At 32.1% G+C, this 19,761-nt stretch overlaps 1 protein-coding gene across 1 annotated transcript; it reads left to right on the plus strand.

Annotated features, from left to right (window-relative positions):
• Window positions 1-2,624: 2,624 nt before the first annotated feature.
• LOC108915552 (protein amnionless) lies at window positions 2,625-8,435 on the plus strand. The gene is made up of 8 exons (XM_018721615.1): window positions 2,625-2,704; window positions 5,190-5,435; window positions 5,563-5,838; window positions 6,083-6,262; window positions 6,483-6,701; window positions 6,785-6,965; window positions 7,961-8,126; window positions 8,215-8,435. The coding sequence occupies exons 1-8, from the start codon at window positions 2,665-2,667 to the stop codon at window positions 8,371-8,373; spliced, it is 1,467 nt and encodes a 488-aa protein (XP_018577131.1). The 5' UTR covers window positions 2,625-2,664; the 3' UTR covers window positions 8,374-8,435.
• The last annotated feature ends 11,326 nt before the right edge of the window (window positions 8,436-19,761 follow it).

The following is a 19,761-nucleotide window of genomic DNA, read 5'->3' on the forward strand; positions in this document are numbered from 1 at the left end:
GCCATTTTCCCGTATAATTTTGCCAAACAACACCGATTTTCATAAAAATTTGGATTTAGGTTCTATTTACCCTCTACTTCAAAGTTGAAATTTTACCCTGGGGGTGGATGCCACCCCTTCTCGGGGGTGAAAAATGTTTAATTGAAAATAACACAGGGAATAGATATATTGACTAATTCTAAGCAACTTTTATTCTATAAAGTTTTTTCTGAAAATCAATATTTTTCGACTTATTCGCGAGTGAAAGTGTAAATATTTTAACCAAAAAAAAAAACATTTTTTCAGACAGTTTTTCGCGAATAACTCAAAAAGTAAATATTTTATCAAAAAAATCATTGTTATAAAAAATGTAGCTTATAAAAAACAAAAAGAATGGTGTATTTATGGCGTCTGTAGACCTAATACAAGCGGAGTAATAGCTTGTTGAAGGTAGGTTCTTATTTGTCAAACGCCAAAATTGAAAGTTTGAACGTGAATTAACCAAAAATCAATGCATTCTTAAGGGAATACTCATAGAACCTTTTTAAAGTGCTTGAAAAAACCTTTCTTTTTAATTGAACCCCAATTGAAAATAATCGTTACCACTTTACAATTTACTTTATTTATGTACTTGTAATATGCTCTAGAAGTTTGACGGGTTTAAAGTTTAAAGGTTGAAAAAAGTTGAGCCTGAAGTGAAAATAGAATTTTCGTATTTTTGGAAAAAATTGTTTTTTCTTCAAAATAACTCAAAAACTATTAATGATACGCAAAATTTTGTAGAGTACAAAATTGTAGGTTTTGCTTTCTTGAAAATTTTGTTTGTTTTTTTCTGTAGAATAAAAATTAAGTAAGATAAGACCCTTTAAAGTTTGCATATGTTCGCAAATGGCAACTTGTTCAAGCCCTTTCAGCTCAAACCTTTACAAAAATAAGCGCTGAAAGAAAATTTAATTGATCCTATAGCCCTTGAAAAAACCATTTTGTAGCATAAAAACTAAACGAGTTATGGGTAAAAAACCAATCACATATTTTTGCAGATATCAGAACACGTACATTGAAGCAATGATGAATACACACATTATAGCTATGTTTTAGGTACAGACGTATTTACATTTTTGATTAATTATATGTGCAATCAAAAAAAATTTATTATAAAAATCAAAACATTAAAATCCATATAAAAATAAAATTCTTATTTTCCCTATTTTTTATTGCAAATTTTAATCAGTAGGGGATTTTTTAAAGGTTTGATAAAATAAATACATTAAATAATAATAATACAAATAATAAAAAATTAAAACCCTAAAGAAATCTTAATTTAANAGAAGAGGACAATTTTTTGTGGGAAAAACTGAAACCTTTCCGTAAGCCGTTTTCTTATGATCCAGATGCTCCAAACATAATTTTAAAATATCAGTCTCTCTGATATTTCTACAGACATTTAAAATATCGCAAATAATTTGATATATAACACTTCTATTTTTCTACTCTCTAGAGACATTATAGTAAAAAAAAATACTTATAGCACCAATTTAAATTGCATGTTTTGAAATGTTTCAAGGAAGATTGAGATATTAATATATGAATAAAATTTTGCCTATCTCAAATGCATTTTGAACTTTCCTTTGCACATTTCATTACAATATTTGTACAATAAACTTGTTATCTACGTATTTCCGTACATTATTTATTCTGAACTAAGGTGGAGCACGCTCCTTAGTTTCCTTAGCTTAAGTCTAGTTGTTTGTAATAACGTAGAAAAAAGTAGGCTTCTCATAGATGTCATATTGTAACGTTTGTCAACAAATATACAATCCACTTTAAGGTCAATTTAGTTACCACAAAACCAAACATTGGTCCATTCGAGCCGGATTCACTAGTAAAAGTGTTTTCGTGGTATTTCTCATTAGGGGAGAAAAGCAAAACCAGTCAGTGGAGGAAAAGTAAAAGGCAGCAACATCGACAGGAATTTCTAGGGACTTAGTGCAGCACAGATCACCAAGTAACAAGGCAAGGGAGTACCTTGGCGAAAAGAAAGCAGCAGCGGGTGAAAAGTCTAAAAATCTCACTTTTCACAGGCAATGCTCCTTTTCAGTATATTGATTCGAAAATTGTTTTAAAAATGTGACGTTAGTTATAATTGTTTTTTAAAATTAATTGTTATGTGTATAAATTTTAACAATGGCTTTGTATTTCTCTTTTTTGATGGTTTTCTAATTTAATTTCACGTTCATGTCTTGAGAAAGGAAATAAACATTTCCGAAAGCTTGACAACAACACAGAGTGTTCTTATTGTATTAACCCTTGTGCTATTTTTTTAAGACCTGACATAGGCCAACTTTTTTATTTGAAGTGAACTTGAAGTGAATTTGAAGGAACTACTATAGTGTACCAAGGTTCAATAAATTATTTCTTCTGGTTTCTATTACCTATATTTTTTTTTTCTAAAATTTACAGATATTTGCCTTTATTATCGAAACGCACTTAAAGACCACTCTGTATGTACGCGTATATTCATCATCGTGCGATATAATTCGTGGTTTGACTCTCCGTGTAATCGATATCGAATTTTCCACCCACCTCGCATAGAGTGTAGGATTTCATTCAAAAAAATATTATCGCATTTTCAGTCAGTATTGACCCGACAAGAACAAAATTAACACGGAATAGTGCAGAAATAAAATGAGAAGGGGTGTATTTGCATTGTTCCTTTTGAATTTCGGTAAGAACTTTCGTTGTTTCATGTAAAGATTACAATTACTTTGTAAAAAGCTTAGTTCCTGGCGAAATACGAGAAAATCTTGGTCGAAAGAGAATAGAAGCGACGCTGCCAAATTATTGCGTATTTTTATAGTAGTTTTTTTTAACAAAGCAGATGTTGAAAAGCTAGAGATTATCAGTTTTATCCTCGGAACTGCAGATTATGAAGCATGTCTGGTAGAAACAGTGTAACAAATTTCAACGTTTCGAAAAAGTTTAAAATTTTCGCAGCTTCAACTGACTATCTTTTCATAGATTCAACCATTTTAGAAAAAAATATGGCTTACTAGCGCTGCATAATTTCATTTCTCGATTTAGTCCAATCGATGGCCATTTTCCCGTATAATTTTGCCAAACGACACCGATTTTCATAAAAATTTGGATTTAGGTTCTATTTACCCTCTACTTCAAAGTTGACCTTGTACCGAGGGTTGCTTTTACCCTGCGGGTGGATGCCACCCCTTCTCGGGGGTGAAAAATGATTCATTGAAAATAACTCTGGAAATTGATATATTGACCAATTCTAAGCAAGTTTTGTTCTATAAATTTTTTTCTGAAAGTCAATACTTTTCGACTTATTCGCGAGTGAAAGTGTAAATATTTTAGCCAAAAAAAAAAACACTTTTTCAGACGTTTTTCGCGAATAACTCAAAAGTAAGTATTTTATCGAAAAAATTATTCTTATAAAAAAAGTAGCTTATAAAAAAACAAAAAGAATGGTGTATTTATGGTGTCTGTAGACCCAATATAAGCGGAGTAATAGCTTGTTGAAGGTTGGTTCTTATTCGTCAAACGGCAAAATTGAAAGTTTGAACGTGAAATAACCAAAAACCAATGCACTTTTCAGGGAATACTCATAGAACCTTTTTTAAATTGCTTGAAAAAACCTTTATTTTTATTTTTTATAAAAGTCCCTAGCATCAAACCTAAGCGAGTTGTGACGAAAATAAAGTTGGTCCGTATTGTTTTCGGCGACAAAAAAACGTGAAAATCACCCCCTAATTACCAGTCCAATTGAAAATAATCGTTACCACTTTACAATTTACTTTATTTATGTACTTGTAATGTGCTCTAGAAGTTTGACCGGTTTAAAGTGCTTAGTTTTGAAAAAAATTGAGCTTGAAGTGAATATAAAAGTTTTGTATTTTTGGAAAAAATTGTCTTCTTCAAAATAACTCAAAAACTATTAATGATACCCAAAATTTTGTAGGGTACAAAATTGTAAGTTTTGCTTTCTTGAAAATTTTGTTTGTTTGTTTTTTTTGTAGAATAAAATTAAGTAAGATAAGACCGTTTAAAGTTTGCATATATGTTTGCAAATGGCAATTTGTTCAAGCTTTTTCAGCCATTCAGCTTAAACCTTTACAAAAATAAAGGCTGAAGGAAAATTTAACTTATTTGATCTTACAGCCCTTAAAAAACCTACAAAACAGTTTTTTGATAGCATAAAAACTAAGCGAGTTATGGGTAAAAAACCGATCACATATTTTTGCAGATATCAGAACACGTATATTGAAGCAATGATGAATATACATTATAGCTATATTTTAGGCACATACGTATTTACATTTTTGATTATTTATATGTTATTTGCAATAAAAAAAAATTGTTATAAAAATCAAAAAATTGAAATCCATATAAAAGTAAAATTCTTATTTTCCCTATTTTTGATTGCAAATTTTAATCAGTAGAGGATTTTTTTAAGGTTTCATAAAATAAATGTTCGATTTTTTTTGCAAGGGGTGATTTATAAGGGTTGAAACTTATAAATAAATAATAAAAAATTAAAACCGTAAAGAAATCTTAATTTAATATCACTATATGTATGATTAAATTATTCAAAGTTGCTGAATAATATTTTTCAACATTATTTTTTAATGATTACTGTCATTTAGGGATTGACAATTTTCAATTCATCATAATTACTGTTTTAAAGATGATTTCAACTTATTACGCGCTCCAATCTACAATTCTATAATTATTTTCGAATAGGGGTAGTTTTCACCCCTAAAAAATAAAAAGCAACCCCCGGTACTGGGTCAACTTTGAAGTAAAGAGCAAGTAGAACCTAAATCCAAATTTTGGTGCTAATCGGTGTTGTTGGGGAAAAAACATGCCGTATTTTACCTTCAATGACTGGAGTAATTCGCCAGTTTCCAACTTAGGCGTTTCCTTTCTTGTCATATGCGTGCAAGTGTGGAAAACGTATTATTCCTTGCACGTTTTAGTTATTACACTGTGTCTGTTAAAATTGATTCGTGAGCCAGTGTTAGTGGCCAATCAAAAGTTAGTCACTGCCTACAATTTTGGGGCTCTAGTATATTCCATTTCTAATGTAACGTTAGCGATTCTGAATCTCTAGCTTTTATAGGTTGTTATAACATTTAATTTTACTCCCTTTTTTAATGAAATTTGTTTAGTGTTAAGAGTTATCGTTCATTTTGCAGTAAGCTTCGGAGAGTCCCTCGTAAAAGTATGGAGGCACGACGACGACATCTCCAACCCCCAACACTGGGTGAGAGGTAAACCGGGGCAACAATGTGAAGGGTTGGATCTACGCGAAGCCTCTCACTCGTTCTTTGTGGTTGACCACTTGGACGTTAAACAGATCCTACTGCCTACTTACGTGCAAATATATCTTCCAGAAAATACACGCATCTACCTTCACGAATATTTCACCGAGCAGATGGACTGTAAGCACTTAAATTCTACTCGTGAAAATGTACAGGACGTTTCAGATCCAGTACCTTTCTCAAGCGGACGCCCTGTATATTTTTAACGTTCGCTTTAAAACACCACATTTTAGGATCTTTGTCGCAGGCGTACGCATAAAGAACGACTTCGACATCCACTCGTGGCTGGACCCGTCCAGCTGGACACTAGAGGGCGCCGAGTTCAACGCGGCCGTCCCCCACCTGGAGCGCATCCCCTGCCACCACGACGACGTCGTCTTTCCCAAAGCTTGGAAGTCCAGCGCCTGCTACGTGGAATACTTCCTTTTCGAAGACTCGGACCGGCTCAAAATCCACTCGTTCAAGTTCGGCGACCGATATTTGACCAACAGGGGCCTGAGGGAGATCGACGAATCCAGCATTCGTAAGTATGACGTCACTGGCGCGCCAGTGAGGCCTTGTCTCGTCCGCAGTGAGCAACGCGCTTTATAAAATTTCCAAATAACGCTAAATATGCATTATAATAGACACATTTCTTTCTCATTTTGCAATACGGAGAGAATCAACGAGGTTTGACAAGTCATGTGTCAAGGAAATGTCCAAGTAAAGTTTAGCGTGTGCAATTCGGGCCATCCTACAGGTGTTAAAGACCTAACACTTCCTTTCAGCCATCTTCTCGGACATGTTAGACACGTACCTCGACGTCGACGGCAAAACTTGCACCGACCCCACCGGTTGCTCTTGCGGGAACTCCCTCCAGGATGGAGCCTGCCTATACGTCGACGAGCCCCAATATTACGAGTGCCTGGAACCCATTACACCCATCGGGTTCTGCACTAGGATGTGCGGTTAGTATGATTGTTATTCGATCAAATTATTTTGCCGTAAATCGTTTTTGTTCCCTTCCTTCACCAATTTTTTTTTAATTCTAAGTAGTTTCGAAATAATATCGTTTGATGCACTGTTGCCAAGTCACTTTTGCATTCTCGAACGTCTAGAATCAAAAATGGCACTCTTGGACGACAGTTAAGAAACAATTAATTTCAATGCGCGCGCATAACCTTTCAGGAGCCAGCATATTGATAAAGAACACAAATTCCTCGGAGTTCAAAGCTAATTTCGAGATAGAGAGGATCCGGAAAGCCCTCGGGGACTACTCTTCGGACACTCACGTCAGCAAGGTCCAAGATGGGCCCGAAACTGCCATCCAGATCATCTTCACCGAAAAGGAATTCAGCGGCAGCAGCTTGGATGACGCGAAAGATTTTTACTCCGTACTTTTGACAGGTGAAATAGAACATTTATTTACAGATTGAAAAAATATATAAAAAAAAACAGTTACTTTCATAACTTTGTATTTTTCTTTTTAGACAATTCCTTTGGGGTGGTTAACGCTGCGCTTATTTCTTCCGGTATAAAACTTGCCGGAGGAAAAATGGCGAGAACAGCCGTCTCCATAGTATTCGGATGTTTGTGTGGCGTACTTCTTGTCTTCGGCGTCATATTTTTCGTCAACTCGCCCCAATTCGACAGGCTGAACGTGAGCAACAGGTAAAAGAAGTATTTAATTTAACCGTATCTTCCTAATGATTATCTGCATTTAGCTAAATTCAGTGACGTTTTTGTTTTTCAATATGCTCCTTCGATTTTCCTAGATTTTCTTAATTGTTTCTTTGGCTATATTTTTAAAGAAACCTTCCGTGTCAACGTGCGTAAAGTACCCTACGTTGCGTAAAATACGTCATTGCGCGCAATGTACTTTATTATGCGTAATAAATCTCGCCACCGTGCGCAAATCACGCTATTGTGTGTTTTCTTCATTATTTGTTTGGCAAACAATATATTTCTATTTATATCCATTCTTGGGCGTAGAGTACCTTAGAGTGCGTAAAGTACTAAATTTATTGTGCGTAATTGACGCTTTGTAAAATCTAATTATTTCATACTAGCAACTAGACTAAATAATTTAAAAAATATATTTGGATTTGTCATGATGCATTCCGGATACCAGGTACATTACGCATCGATGCGTAAAATGAAGAGCGCAAATCAGGTACTTTACACCTCAACATGTAAAATGATAAGCGTAACACTCGAACGCTTAAACCGAAAAACATCACCCACTAGTTCTATTACTTTTAAGTCACTTCCATATGTACAAAGTAGTAACCTACGCACTTATTGCATAATTATTATAACATTGCGTTGCAGATTTCCTTCATTTCCTTAGCCAGACCATAATAAAACATTTAAAAAAAATGTTTTGTTTAAACAGCCATGCGTAAAGTACCTCACTATGCGCGAAGTACTTTTTACGCGTAAAATATTTTTGTTGTTAGAGTGTAAAGTCGATAGCTCAAAAAATATTTTAATTTGTCGCGGCAAATTTGAGGTATTTGCAAGTAAAACATGCACTAGTGCGTAAACTCAGGTACATTACGCATAAAATTAAGCAAGAAGCACAGGAGCGCCTGAATTGATATACTACAGTCACTAATAGACTGTTTTTAGGCTACCCCTCATCAAAATTTATTTTACCTTAACAGGTACCACTTTACCTCAAGGCCCTTGTCCACGCTCTTCGCCAGGTACGACAAGATGGACGACGAGAGACTCGTCCTCCAGAAGGCGGAGTCCGTGGTGAGCTTGGAGAAATCCTTCGACAATCCCATGTACGGCTCGTCAGCGCCATCTACGTCCAGCGCAAGCGCGGTGAGTAATTCCTATGCGAGTTTTCCGACATTGTGCACTTAGGTCTATTCTGAAAACACGGATTTATCCATTTCGTTCCTTTTTTTAGGCCGCAGGGACTGAGGAGAGGATTCCCAAGTCGGAAATCTACTTGGAAAATCCAATGTACGAGATCAAAAGCTTGATGGACGGTGCGGGCGATGAAAATGTTACGGAGGAAAGTCAGTTGGTCGATCTTGGGCCGTCGAGAGAACGGCGAGATGAATAAATATTTTAAAAAATTGGTTTGTAATAAACTAAATATTGGTTTAATAAAGCGAAACAAAGGTATACTCGTAGTCGTTTCAATTGAAAATTAATTTAAATTTCGTGTAGGGAGGGTTTCTAGAGGACTTGTGTTTCGCACTTTTTCGGACTCATCAGTGTGAGGTAAAGTAAGAAATTGGATTTTCATTTTTTTATTTGTTTATAATGCCGTCGTTTTGTGTCGGAAACATTGTAAGAAATTTCTCAAATAAGATTTTATAAATTAATACTTGAAGAAAAATTCCAAAATTTAGAAAAAAAAAAGTAAGGCAAAATACACGAAATTACATTTTCACGTAGTATTACAGCATACAATTTAAAAACTAAACATTAAATTGTAATGAAGGTATCAAGGGTGCTATAAGGATAATAACGGAATTATTACCCTATAACACCCGTGGTGCCTTTAACTCGATTTTTTTACATTCAGATGATATTTATTTGACATTTAATCTGTGTTGGCATCAATAAGTGATGATACTGGTAATTTCTAGTTGTGTACTTATTTTTCGTGGTAGATGGCATTATGGCTCTAATACCGTACAACATTTAAAATAATAATGTCGAAAATAAGAATAATAAAAGAAAAAAATTAAAAATAAAATTAAATAAATCTAAAGTGGGCAAAATAACAAATAATATAACGGGTGCCCCAAAAAAAGGTCCGAACCCCTCGATAACCCTTCGGATGAAATTCTATCAAAACAAGTTTAAGAAAAAAGTTTTAAGATTAAAAAAAAATTAGTGGTGACCTTGTCTTTGACCTTGACTCCAATTTTAAGGTCAAAACGAGGTCAACCTAAAAATTTCAAATAGGAACTCCTATTTTTTGTTTTATAAATTTGTATTTTATAAAAGCTAATTGAAATCTAAAATTTTTCTCTCTTTTTGATAACTCGTCGGGATAAAACTAGTGTTTGGTGCTTTATTGATGTTATCTGGTACTTTATTGATTACTGATGATTGGTATTTGGTGTTTTATTAATATTTGTCTGATGCTTTATTGATGTTTGCTGTTTTATTAATGTTTGTTTGGTGCTTTATTGATGACTGGTGATTTATTGATATTTGGTGTTTTATTAATGTTTGTTTGGTGTTTTATTGGAGTTTGTTGATTTATTAATGTTTGTTTGGTGTTTTATTGATGTTTGGTGATTTATTGATGTGTGGTGTTTTATTAATGTCTGTTTGGTGCTTTATTGATATTTGGTGTTTTATTAATGTTTGTTTGGTGTTTTATTGAAGTTTGGTGATTCATTAATGTTTGTTTGGTGCTTTATTGATGTTTGGTGATTTATTGATGTGTGGTGTTTTATTAATGTTTGTTTGGTGTTTTATTGATTTTTGGTGATTTATTGATATTTAGTGTTTTATTAAGTTTGTTTGGTGCTTTATTGATGGTTGGTGATTTATTGATATTTGGTGTTTTATTAATGTTTGTTTGGTGTTTTATTGATGTTTGGTGATTTATTGATATTTAGTGTTTTATTAATGTTTGTTTGGTGTTTTGTTGATGTTTGGTGATTTATTAATGTTTGTTTGGTGTTTTACTGATATTTAGTGCTTTATTGATGTTTGGTGTTTTATTAATGTTTGTTTGGTGTTTTATTGATGTTTGGTGATTTATTGATATTTAGTGTTTTATTAATGTTTGTTTGGTGCTTTATTGATGGTCGGTGATTTATTGATATTTGGTGTTTTATTAATGTTTGTTTGGTGTTTTATTGATGTTGGGTGTTTTATTGATATTTAGTGGTTTATTAAGTTTGTTTGGTGCTTTATTGATGGTTGGTGATTTATTGATATTTGGTGTTTTATTAATGTTTGTTTGGTGTTTTATTGATGTTTGGTGATTCATTAATGTTTGTTTGGTGCTTTATTGATGTTTGGTGATTTATTGATTTGGTGTTTTATTAATGTTTGTTTGGTGTTTTATTGATGTTTGGTGATTTATTGATATTTAGTGTTTTATTAATGTTTGTTTGGTGTTTTGTTGGTGTTTGGTGATTTATTAATGTTTGTTTGGTGATTTACTTATATTTGGTGTTTTATTGATGTTTAGTGATTTATTGAGATGTTGTGTTTTATTACTGTTTGTTTGGTGCTTTATTGATGTTTTATTAATGTTTGTCTAGTGCTTTATTGATGTTTGGTGCTTTATTGCTGTTTGGTGTTTTATTAATGTTTGTTTGGAGCTTTATTGATGTTTGGTGCTTTATTGACGTTGACATAAAAAATACAGTTTTCAAAATTTTCAATTTGACTTTGATTTGACCAAGAACGTAAGGTCAAGGGCAAATAAATGGTCACCAATTTTGTCATTAAAAGTACTACTGATATTCCTTGCAACATTTTGCTCTACAGTTAAAATCCCTAAAAAATTGGAGTCAAGGTCAAAGCAAGGTCACCGTTAAATTGTTTTTTTGAAATCCTACAATTTCTTTCTTGCTCTTTCACTGAAGAGTTATTTAAGGGTTCGAGTTTCGGGAATTCTTTTTTTATAAAATTTTTGTCAAACAAAAAAATATATAAAATACTATTGGTCGTGGTCGGCAACTGCCAACCTAGCAACATAATAAAACATTTTTTACTCTATTCCAAAAGTATGAGTTACTTCAAACAAATTCAAAAATTTATTTTTTTTAATTTTATGAAATGAAGCAAACAATGCTCGTCGTTCATCGATTTCCCTAAATCTAACCCCACAAGCATCGAGTAACACCACCAATATCTAGTAAACAGCTAATAATTAATGATTTCTTTCAGTTTTTGCTCCTTTTTCACCCCTTAAAATTTTTGACATAATTTCATTAACACCCTGTATTAAAATTGTTGTACAATAATTAAAAAAATATCCTGTATTCTTGCTATTCTATTATCACCTTTGGCAGAGATCACTCTTTGATCCCCCCCCGTATATCAGCAATTTCAAGCAAATTAACAGGGAAGGAACTCGAACAATTAAACACACTTAGACATTATTAAATAGTTACCTTGCGCGACCTTCCCAAGACGGATCCCATCACAATGCATAATAACTCATTTTTAACGAGCCTTCGAATTCATTAAACGCTATTTGGTAATCTCAGAGTGGCAATTTCGCATCATCTTCGGCTGGTGACCTCATTCATTGCCATTCCAGACGGATTCGCAAGAATCGTCTGCGTTTCCCTTTCTTCTCGAACAGCGTGTACGACTTTACGGGCTCTGTAATTAGAAAAAGAACGTGACTAACGGGCGCAGATGTGCTGCGAGATACGAGACGAGACGCGAGGGGGTGATGTAACGCAGCCAGCGAGGATGCAATTTCGTCTAAAGTGTCGCGAAAATGTTGCCAATTAAAAGCCTTGAGTGTAAAAGAATAGAGCGTTATTCGCGGAACTCGTCGTTGTCTAAAGATAAAGGCGGATATACAGGGTGTTAGTAAATAAGTACGACAAATTTCAGGGGGTGATAATCTCAATTTTTTTAAAGAAAAAAAATGATACGCCACTGAGATATTACAAATTAAATTTTTAATTTTTGAATTCCTCGTTCAATTTGTGACAAAAAATCTCTCTTGCCTTTTCTTCGTATGGGGCGTCGTTTTGATGCAAAAAAAATAAAACATCTTAACGCGTATTTTTTATTTCTCTATACGAAGAAAAGGCAAGAGAGATTTTTTGTCACAAATTGAACGAGGAATTCAAAACTGATGATATTTTAATTTGTAATATCTCAGTGGCGTACCATTTTTTTATTTAAAAAATTGAGATTATTACCCGTACGCGCGCCAATGATGAACATAAAATTCTTAATTGCATGTCAAAAAATGCGCAATAACTACCTCTTAAAACCCACCAAATTTCATTTGCACATCTTCACCGGTTTCAGAGCAATAAATTAAATCGTCGTAAACTTTGACACCCCGTATCTCGGAAAACGAATCATTTGCATTTCACTTTTCCAATTTATGCTTTCCAGTTTTCCATTTCCAGTTTCTACGAGTTTTGAGTTTTGTTTTCCGTTTTCCAATATTTAGTTCCCAGTATTCAAAATAATTTTAGATTACAGTTTCACTTTTCCAGTTTGCCCTTGCCAGTTTCACTTTCCCTAAATTAGCCTTTCGAGTTTACCTTTTACAGTTTCACATTTCCGTTTTTTTTTTTCAATATACCAATTTCAAATTGATTTTGGTTTCTCTCTTTCAGTTTCACCTTGCCAGTTTCGTTTTTCAAATTTCTCCATTCCATTTTATCAAAAAATCCAAATCGCTCTTTCCAATTTGACTTTTACAATTTACCTTTACCAGTGTCTCCTTTCCAGATTACCCTTTCCAGATTGCCCATCCAGTTTACTCTTGCCAGTTTATTTTTTTTAGTTTGGTCTTTCTAGTTTCGGGTTTGCTGTTTTATCTTTCCAGTTACATTTTCCAGCTTGACCAATTTACTTTTCCATTTTATCCTTTCCAGTTTTACTATTTGTTTTTTCCAGTTTGCCATTTCCAGGTTACAATTCTGGCTTAATATTTCCAGTTTATTTGTTCAAGTTTCATCTTTCCAGATTTAGTTTCCAATTTCGAGCTTAATATTTAATTTTTCCTGTTTACCCCTTACAGTTTACCTTTTCAAATTTTATTTATCCAGATTACGCCCTTAGCGAAATTAGATCGTTAAAACCTGGAAAGAACAAACGGCAAAACTGAAATTGGAATTATAAAACTGAACAGTTGAAACGGGAAAATGTAATTCCCCAGTTTCACTTTTCCAGTCTTTTTTATTTCGTCTGAAAAACCGAGAAAGTAAAACTGGAAAGGGTAAACTGAATACATGGAATTGGAAATATGAAACTGTAATATAATATATATAATATAATAATATACAACAGGCAAACTATATGTACAGTCCAATCACTGAAAGCGAAAATAAAGTAAAAGCTCCCAATTTTTTCGGATAGCATGGATTTTCCTGAAAATTTGCGTACAAGCTCATCTGACCCCCCACTTCAAAAGTTATACTGCCTAGATTTGTGCTTTCTTCTATTTGGGGTGAAAAAAATGCGAAAATCGCAGATTTACGTATTTTAAAGATTCATTTTCAAATATGTTGGATAAAGTTCCTTTAATGTTTTGTTCTATGGACAAAAAAATAGAAAAAAATTTTAACAGTAAAATATTCATTTGGTGCATTCACAATGTTTCTTTTGTTATTCATTAGAAAGCTTACGACTCGTTACAAAGTTGCAACCCTTAAAAAACCATCCCTTACAATAAAATAAACAAAAAAATATTATTGAAAGCATGAGATGTTTTAATGGTATGCATATGTTGAATTTATAAACTTTTTATGGAACACCTACCCCCCATAAAAAACCCTACCCCTTATAAAAAAATTTCATAAAAATTATATGGGAGTTTGATGACATAATTAATTTTTTTAAATTTTATTGAATTTATTCTTAATATATTTTTTTTTATTAAAATATCAAATAAAAAAAATTTTATATACTTACATTATAAATGGATACGTGTGTGTTTGTGTATTATTAAAATACTTACTCAAATCAGTTCACAAGCGCTTCAAAATACACAAAGATGATAATTTACCCGCTCCGAAAATTTTACCGAAAAAATGCGATTAATTTTTTTACCATAACATTTGTAATTCTAAAGTTATAAATTTACTCAAAAAACCATTTTGTATGGATTTTAAAGCACTTTAAGTTCTGTGATTTCAATTTTTTTGAGCCCTTCGTTTTTTAGATTTGTAAGCTAAAAGGGCTCAGGAAAGGCAGTCTTGGAGCTTAGTTTTGAGCTTCTAACGGTCATCTCAGTCAAATTTTGTCCTACAAAAATTAAAAAAAGCAAATTGTTCAGTAAGAAAAGACCTACAATTTCTTATTCTACCATTTTTTTTAATAACTGTTAGTTTTTGAAATATTTTGAAAAAAAGGCGATTTTTTTAAAAATTGAAAAATTTTATTCAAAAGTAAATGAAATTTTTTTTTTAATTTAGGCTTCTAAAATCGTTAAAATTCCCAGAATCTACTGTTAATACATAAATAAAGTAAATTGCAGAAGGAATACGTTTAATTATTTTTTTCCGTCAAGTTATTAATTTTAATACCGAATTTTGTTTTAAATCAAGACAATCATTTGAATCATTTCTTTTTTATTGTAACTTCATTAGTTTTCATGCTACCGACTTCTACCATCAGTCAATTTAAAGGTATTTTCAAGAACTTTAATAAGTGTTGTATGTTGTAAGTTTTCCTCGAAAAACCTTTAATTTTGCCGCTACAGGACGTTGAACGTTTCGACTATAGCTATCTTCGAAATTGACTTCAACTTCTGGGAGTCATGACTCGGGTTCTATACCACCTACAAATTTTAAAAAAGCAATCTCTTGGCTATTTAATCACCTTCATTTTTGCTTATGATCATTTTTTTGATAAAACTTGTAGTTTTTGAGATATTCGCGAAAAATGGCTCAGAAACATGCATTTTTGGGCTAAAAACGAACATGTTCAGGCGCAAATAACTCAAAAAGTATTAATGGAGTCAAGATAGCTTAAAATTACGCATTGTTTCGAAATAATTATGGGAAGCATGGATTTTCCTAAATCCTTTTGAAATTACTTGGAGATAAGTATTAGAAAAATGTTATAAACTTATTTTTGTACGCTACCTAATGGTTTTTTAATTGTTTAAGAAACAATAATAAATAGTTTTTTAAGAACATTTAAAATAATTCAATGAATTTTAAATCGAATTCTTTCAAATAGGGGTTTTCGGTGTCGCTGAACAAGTATATGAAGTCGGAAAATTAAAATTCAAAATGGCTGATCCAATATGTCCGACTATTTTAAACAATTTATTAAACAATTATTGATTTTAAAGCAAACCCCTATATTTGTAATATAGGGGTTTTTGACGTCGCTAAACAAGAATATGATGTCAAAAATTGAAAATTCAAAATGGTTGATCCAATATGGCCGACTATTTATTTAACAATTATTGACTTTAAGAATTTTTCACTTATAATAATAATAAATAAAAATAATAATTTTGGCTGGATTTACTTTTTTTAAGGTCTTAACTTAATTCTTTGATGGTTTTTTTAAACAAAAATTTTTTTTTTGTACATTATTAAACTTTATTTAGGTTTTTTCAACTATTATTTCAATTTTTTAAGGAAAATAAAATGCCTAATAATCTTAAAGTAGAGATTTTAAGCTTTTAAAAAGTGCTCTCATAAAGTTTCAATATCACGTTTACAACTACAGTTTTTGATCTATAAAGTATGGCCTAAAAAGTCAAATTTGTGATTTTTTTAAATTATTGAATATGTTGGGCTCAATATTTTTCAAATTCAATTTTTAAGAATTTTTCCATGTCTCTCATTGTTTGAATCGTCATTTGAAGAGTAATCTGTGAAAGTTACAGATATTTATTTTAAAAATTAAAAGAATGACAGCTATTTTATTATTACTGTATACAAAATTATAGAATGACGTAACTTTGTATACTATACAGTGTGCCTCATAATTAGCTGCCAACCCTGAACAGGCCGATTCTATGATCAAAACTAAGTAAAAAAGTTCATATGAACATGGGTCCGGAAATGCTTTTTAAGGGCACAGGGACCCATTGAAGAGGGAGGAATGGAAATCATTTTTTTGCAATATCGCTCAATCGCGTTGTGATAAATGAATGAAATTTGGTATACACAGCTAAATTTTGATGAGCAATTTGATGGACTAATCCATTTATTTCCACAAGGTCCATTGGGGTGGGTACGGGGGGGCCCTTGGTACTTTGCGTGTGTAACTTTTTCATCTTTGACTTTTTAACAAATTGGACAGCAAATTCCGTTTTCCCGAACTGTTTTACGTTAAAAAGGTACTCTTGTTTCAAATCGTTATCTTTAACGGTTTCTGAGAAAATCGCTCTTGAATTAATCCCACTTTGGTCAATTTCATAGTAATTTAAACAAAAAAAAATAATAATAATTTTCCTTTCCTCTCTTTTCCATTTAAAGGATTAATTTTTATTTAATTTAATTTTTTATTATTATTTTTTTATTAAAATTAGATTAAATTTAAACAAAAAAATTTTTTTTGTTTAAATTACTATGAAATTGACCAAAGTGGGATTAATTCAAGAGCGATTTTCTCAGAAACCGTTAAAGATAACGATTTGAAACAAGAGTACCTTTTTAACGTAAAACAGTTCGGGAAAACGGAATTTGCTGTCCAATTTGTTAAAAAGTCAAAGATGAAAAAGTTACACACGCAAAGTACCAAGGGCCCCCCCGTACCCACCCCAATGGACCTTGTGGAAATAAATGGATTAGTCCATCAAATTGCTCATCAAAATTTAGCTGTGTATACCAAATTTCATTCATTTATCACAACGCGATTGAGAGATATTGCAAAAAAATGATTTCCATTCCTCCCTCTTCAATGGGTCCCTGTGCCCTTAGGAAGCATTTCCGGACCCATGTTCATATGAACTTTTTTACTTAGTTTTGATCATAGAATCGGCCTGTTCAGGGTTGGCAGCTAATTATGAGACACCCTGTATATATTTTTTTTCTTAAGTTTAAAGACATAAAATTTTGATAGCCGGATGACTCTTGCCCTCAATTCGCATTTTAGAAAAAAACTTAATTAAAATTTTTTATGTAAAATTTCCTGTTCTTTCGAATGGCGCAGTTAATATTTTTTATATATATTTTACAAAAACTTAAATTTTGCAACTAATTTGTTAAATAAATAATTTAGCGTACACTCTACAGTTGGCAACTTTTTATATGTTGTTCCTGACAACTTTACAAAGCGAAAAATAAAAAGTTCTCTCTTCCCGTAATTTTCGCGAAGTCAAAATCTATCTGGACTCCGCTATATTGACTGTACAAAAAATTCTCACAGAACATTTTTTGCTTATAATTCGTCCCTCTATGGAATCGTGAGGTTATTTTTAATAAAAACAAATTCCCACCCTCCAGAAGGGGCGATATCCACCCCTAAGGTAAAAGCACACATCGGCACTATATAACTTTCGTTTCTTGGGCTATTCCCCAGCTACAATTCAAATTTCACGTCAATCCGTTCCATCCGAAAAAATTGGTAGCCGAAACGCTTCAGTGACTGGACTAATACAGAAGAGCTAGACGACCTTGAAAACCGTTACTTCAATCGCGCAAATTTAAAGGTAATCCTCCTTAACGAGTGACAAAGACACTTGGACCGGTAGCGGCGAAACGACAAAGGCTTCATTTTCATTAAGTAAACAATCGTGCAAGTTTATTTATCGTTAAGACAATAAATAATCTTTAAAAGGAAGATGATTAGCAGCACCCAAGGTCGTTTTAGGTAAACAGGTTACTGAATCGATGATAGCGAAGGTCGTTCTTAGGTATTCCTTTTTTAGTTATATTTGAACAAAATTAAATACTTGCGTACGGGTTTGTCAAAAGAAAAGAGATTGTACACCTACAACTGTCTAAGTTGGTTCATTTTAGATAAAATATTAATAAATATAAATCTTTTACCCAGTAACAATTCCCATGAAAATTTACTGAGTATATATTTTTTTCTTCTTGAAGCTAAAAGAACGCAGCGATGAATTTCGTCACCATAATTCAACTTTTCAATTTAAAGATTATTTCCGCGTAGCCCTCGCTCCTTGTTTGGGTAAAACAACAAAGCAGATAACTTATGCAACCCAGTCATACACGTTTACATTTATACCTACGATACATTTGACCTACATCGTATTTATTTTCGAAAACAGCTCGAGTTTGTTGAATATTGACTGATTTATTTCTCGTTTTGAAATAAAAACGAAATATCCATTCAATATTAAGATTTTTTCTCGCGTTGCACGTTGATTTGTTGCGAATCATACTTAACTTATGCAACCCGGTAATACAGGTGTACGTTTGTTGTTCCTACGATGCGTTTGGTCTACTGTTGTCTTCAAGAACTTCTGGAGCGTGTTTAAATTTATATACAGTTTTATCTCACGATAATATGTCTAAGTTGCTTCATGTTTTCCATAAAATTTATTAAATTTAGAAACGTCCGTTATAAATTTCTGCAAAAATTTGAATTATTTAAAGAATATTAAAGAATTGCAGATTTAAATCGGTAGGTTGGAATAGAAATTCGTAAGAATTTTCGAATATTTGAATTAAACAATTTATAAAATGAAACGAATAAACACGTTTTTCGAAATGTATTCTGAAGTCCAATGTTATAAGAACCTATTAAAGGGTCGCGATTTTTAAGCTTAAACACTTCATAATCATGATTAAAATGGAAAAAAAAATTTTTTTTGAGGTTATCACATTTTTACCGGAAACCTTTAAATTGATGAAAAAAAAATATTATTTTTAAATTTTCAAAATTTTTTTTCTGAAGAAAAAGGGTAGTTTTGAAAAACCTGTTTTTTAAGTGACGAATCGGGATCGAAATCTGGTTTGGGTCATCAACTTTTAATTTTAATTTAATTAAAAGTTGATGAACAGAAACATAGGCCGAATCGTGCTAGAAACAATTGGACTTTGTTTTCTTCAATGTCCGGAAGGTTTTCCAAAAAAAAAAAAAAACCAAATTTTTTTGAAATTTTTTTTATTTTTTTTTTAATCAATTTAAAAGTTATTTGCTGTAAAAATGTGAGAAAACCTCAAAAAAAAAGTTTTTTCCATTTTAATCATGATTATGAACTAAAGCTAAAGCTAAAAAAACGTGATCCTTTAATTTTTTTCAAAAGTTTGACTGTTTGAAACAAAGAAAAGTTTCGCTAGATCGAGATAAAACTTCACATGGTTCTTCTGGGTACATCGAACTGTAAAAGTCATGCTTAACATTAGTCATTTCGTCAATATTTCTAATTTTGCCGTCATTTTTCTAAAAAAACATAAATTACTCTTTTTTCCTGTTTTTTTAAATTCGTGTAAAATACAAAAAAAATCCGAAAAGTTGCGGCAGCATGTTACAGGACATTTATTACAGTTTTCGAAACTGCCCTTCAATTCTTTGTACGACCATTTGTCGCCGAGATATCGACGATTGAAGACAAAAGGATCCTTTTCCATTAAAAGTCCGATATTTCGATGAAAAATTGTCGTATCGAAATTTAAAAAAAAAGGAAAATAAAGTTGAGTAAACAAGCTATCTGGTCCATTCAATGGCTTAGCTGAAAAAAATTTTTCCAAGTCCGTGAACTCGGAAAAAAAATAAAAAATTTGCAAAATTTTTTTTATCGCGCTATTTCTTAGAATTGCATGATAACCGTAGCTCCTAAAAATTTTCGACCGAAAGATCTAAAAACTAGAATCTTAGAGCTTCAAAATGCTTTTTTTTA

This window comes from Anoplophora glabripennis, unplaced genomic scaffold, assembly GCF_000390285.2.
Source record: "Anoplophora glabripennis isolate ALB-LARVAE unplaced genomic scaffold, Agla_2.0 scaffold1757, whole genome shotgun sequence".
NCBI lineage: Eukaryota > Metazoa > Arthropoda > Insecta > Coleoptera > Cerambycidae > Anoplophora > Anoplophora glabripennis.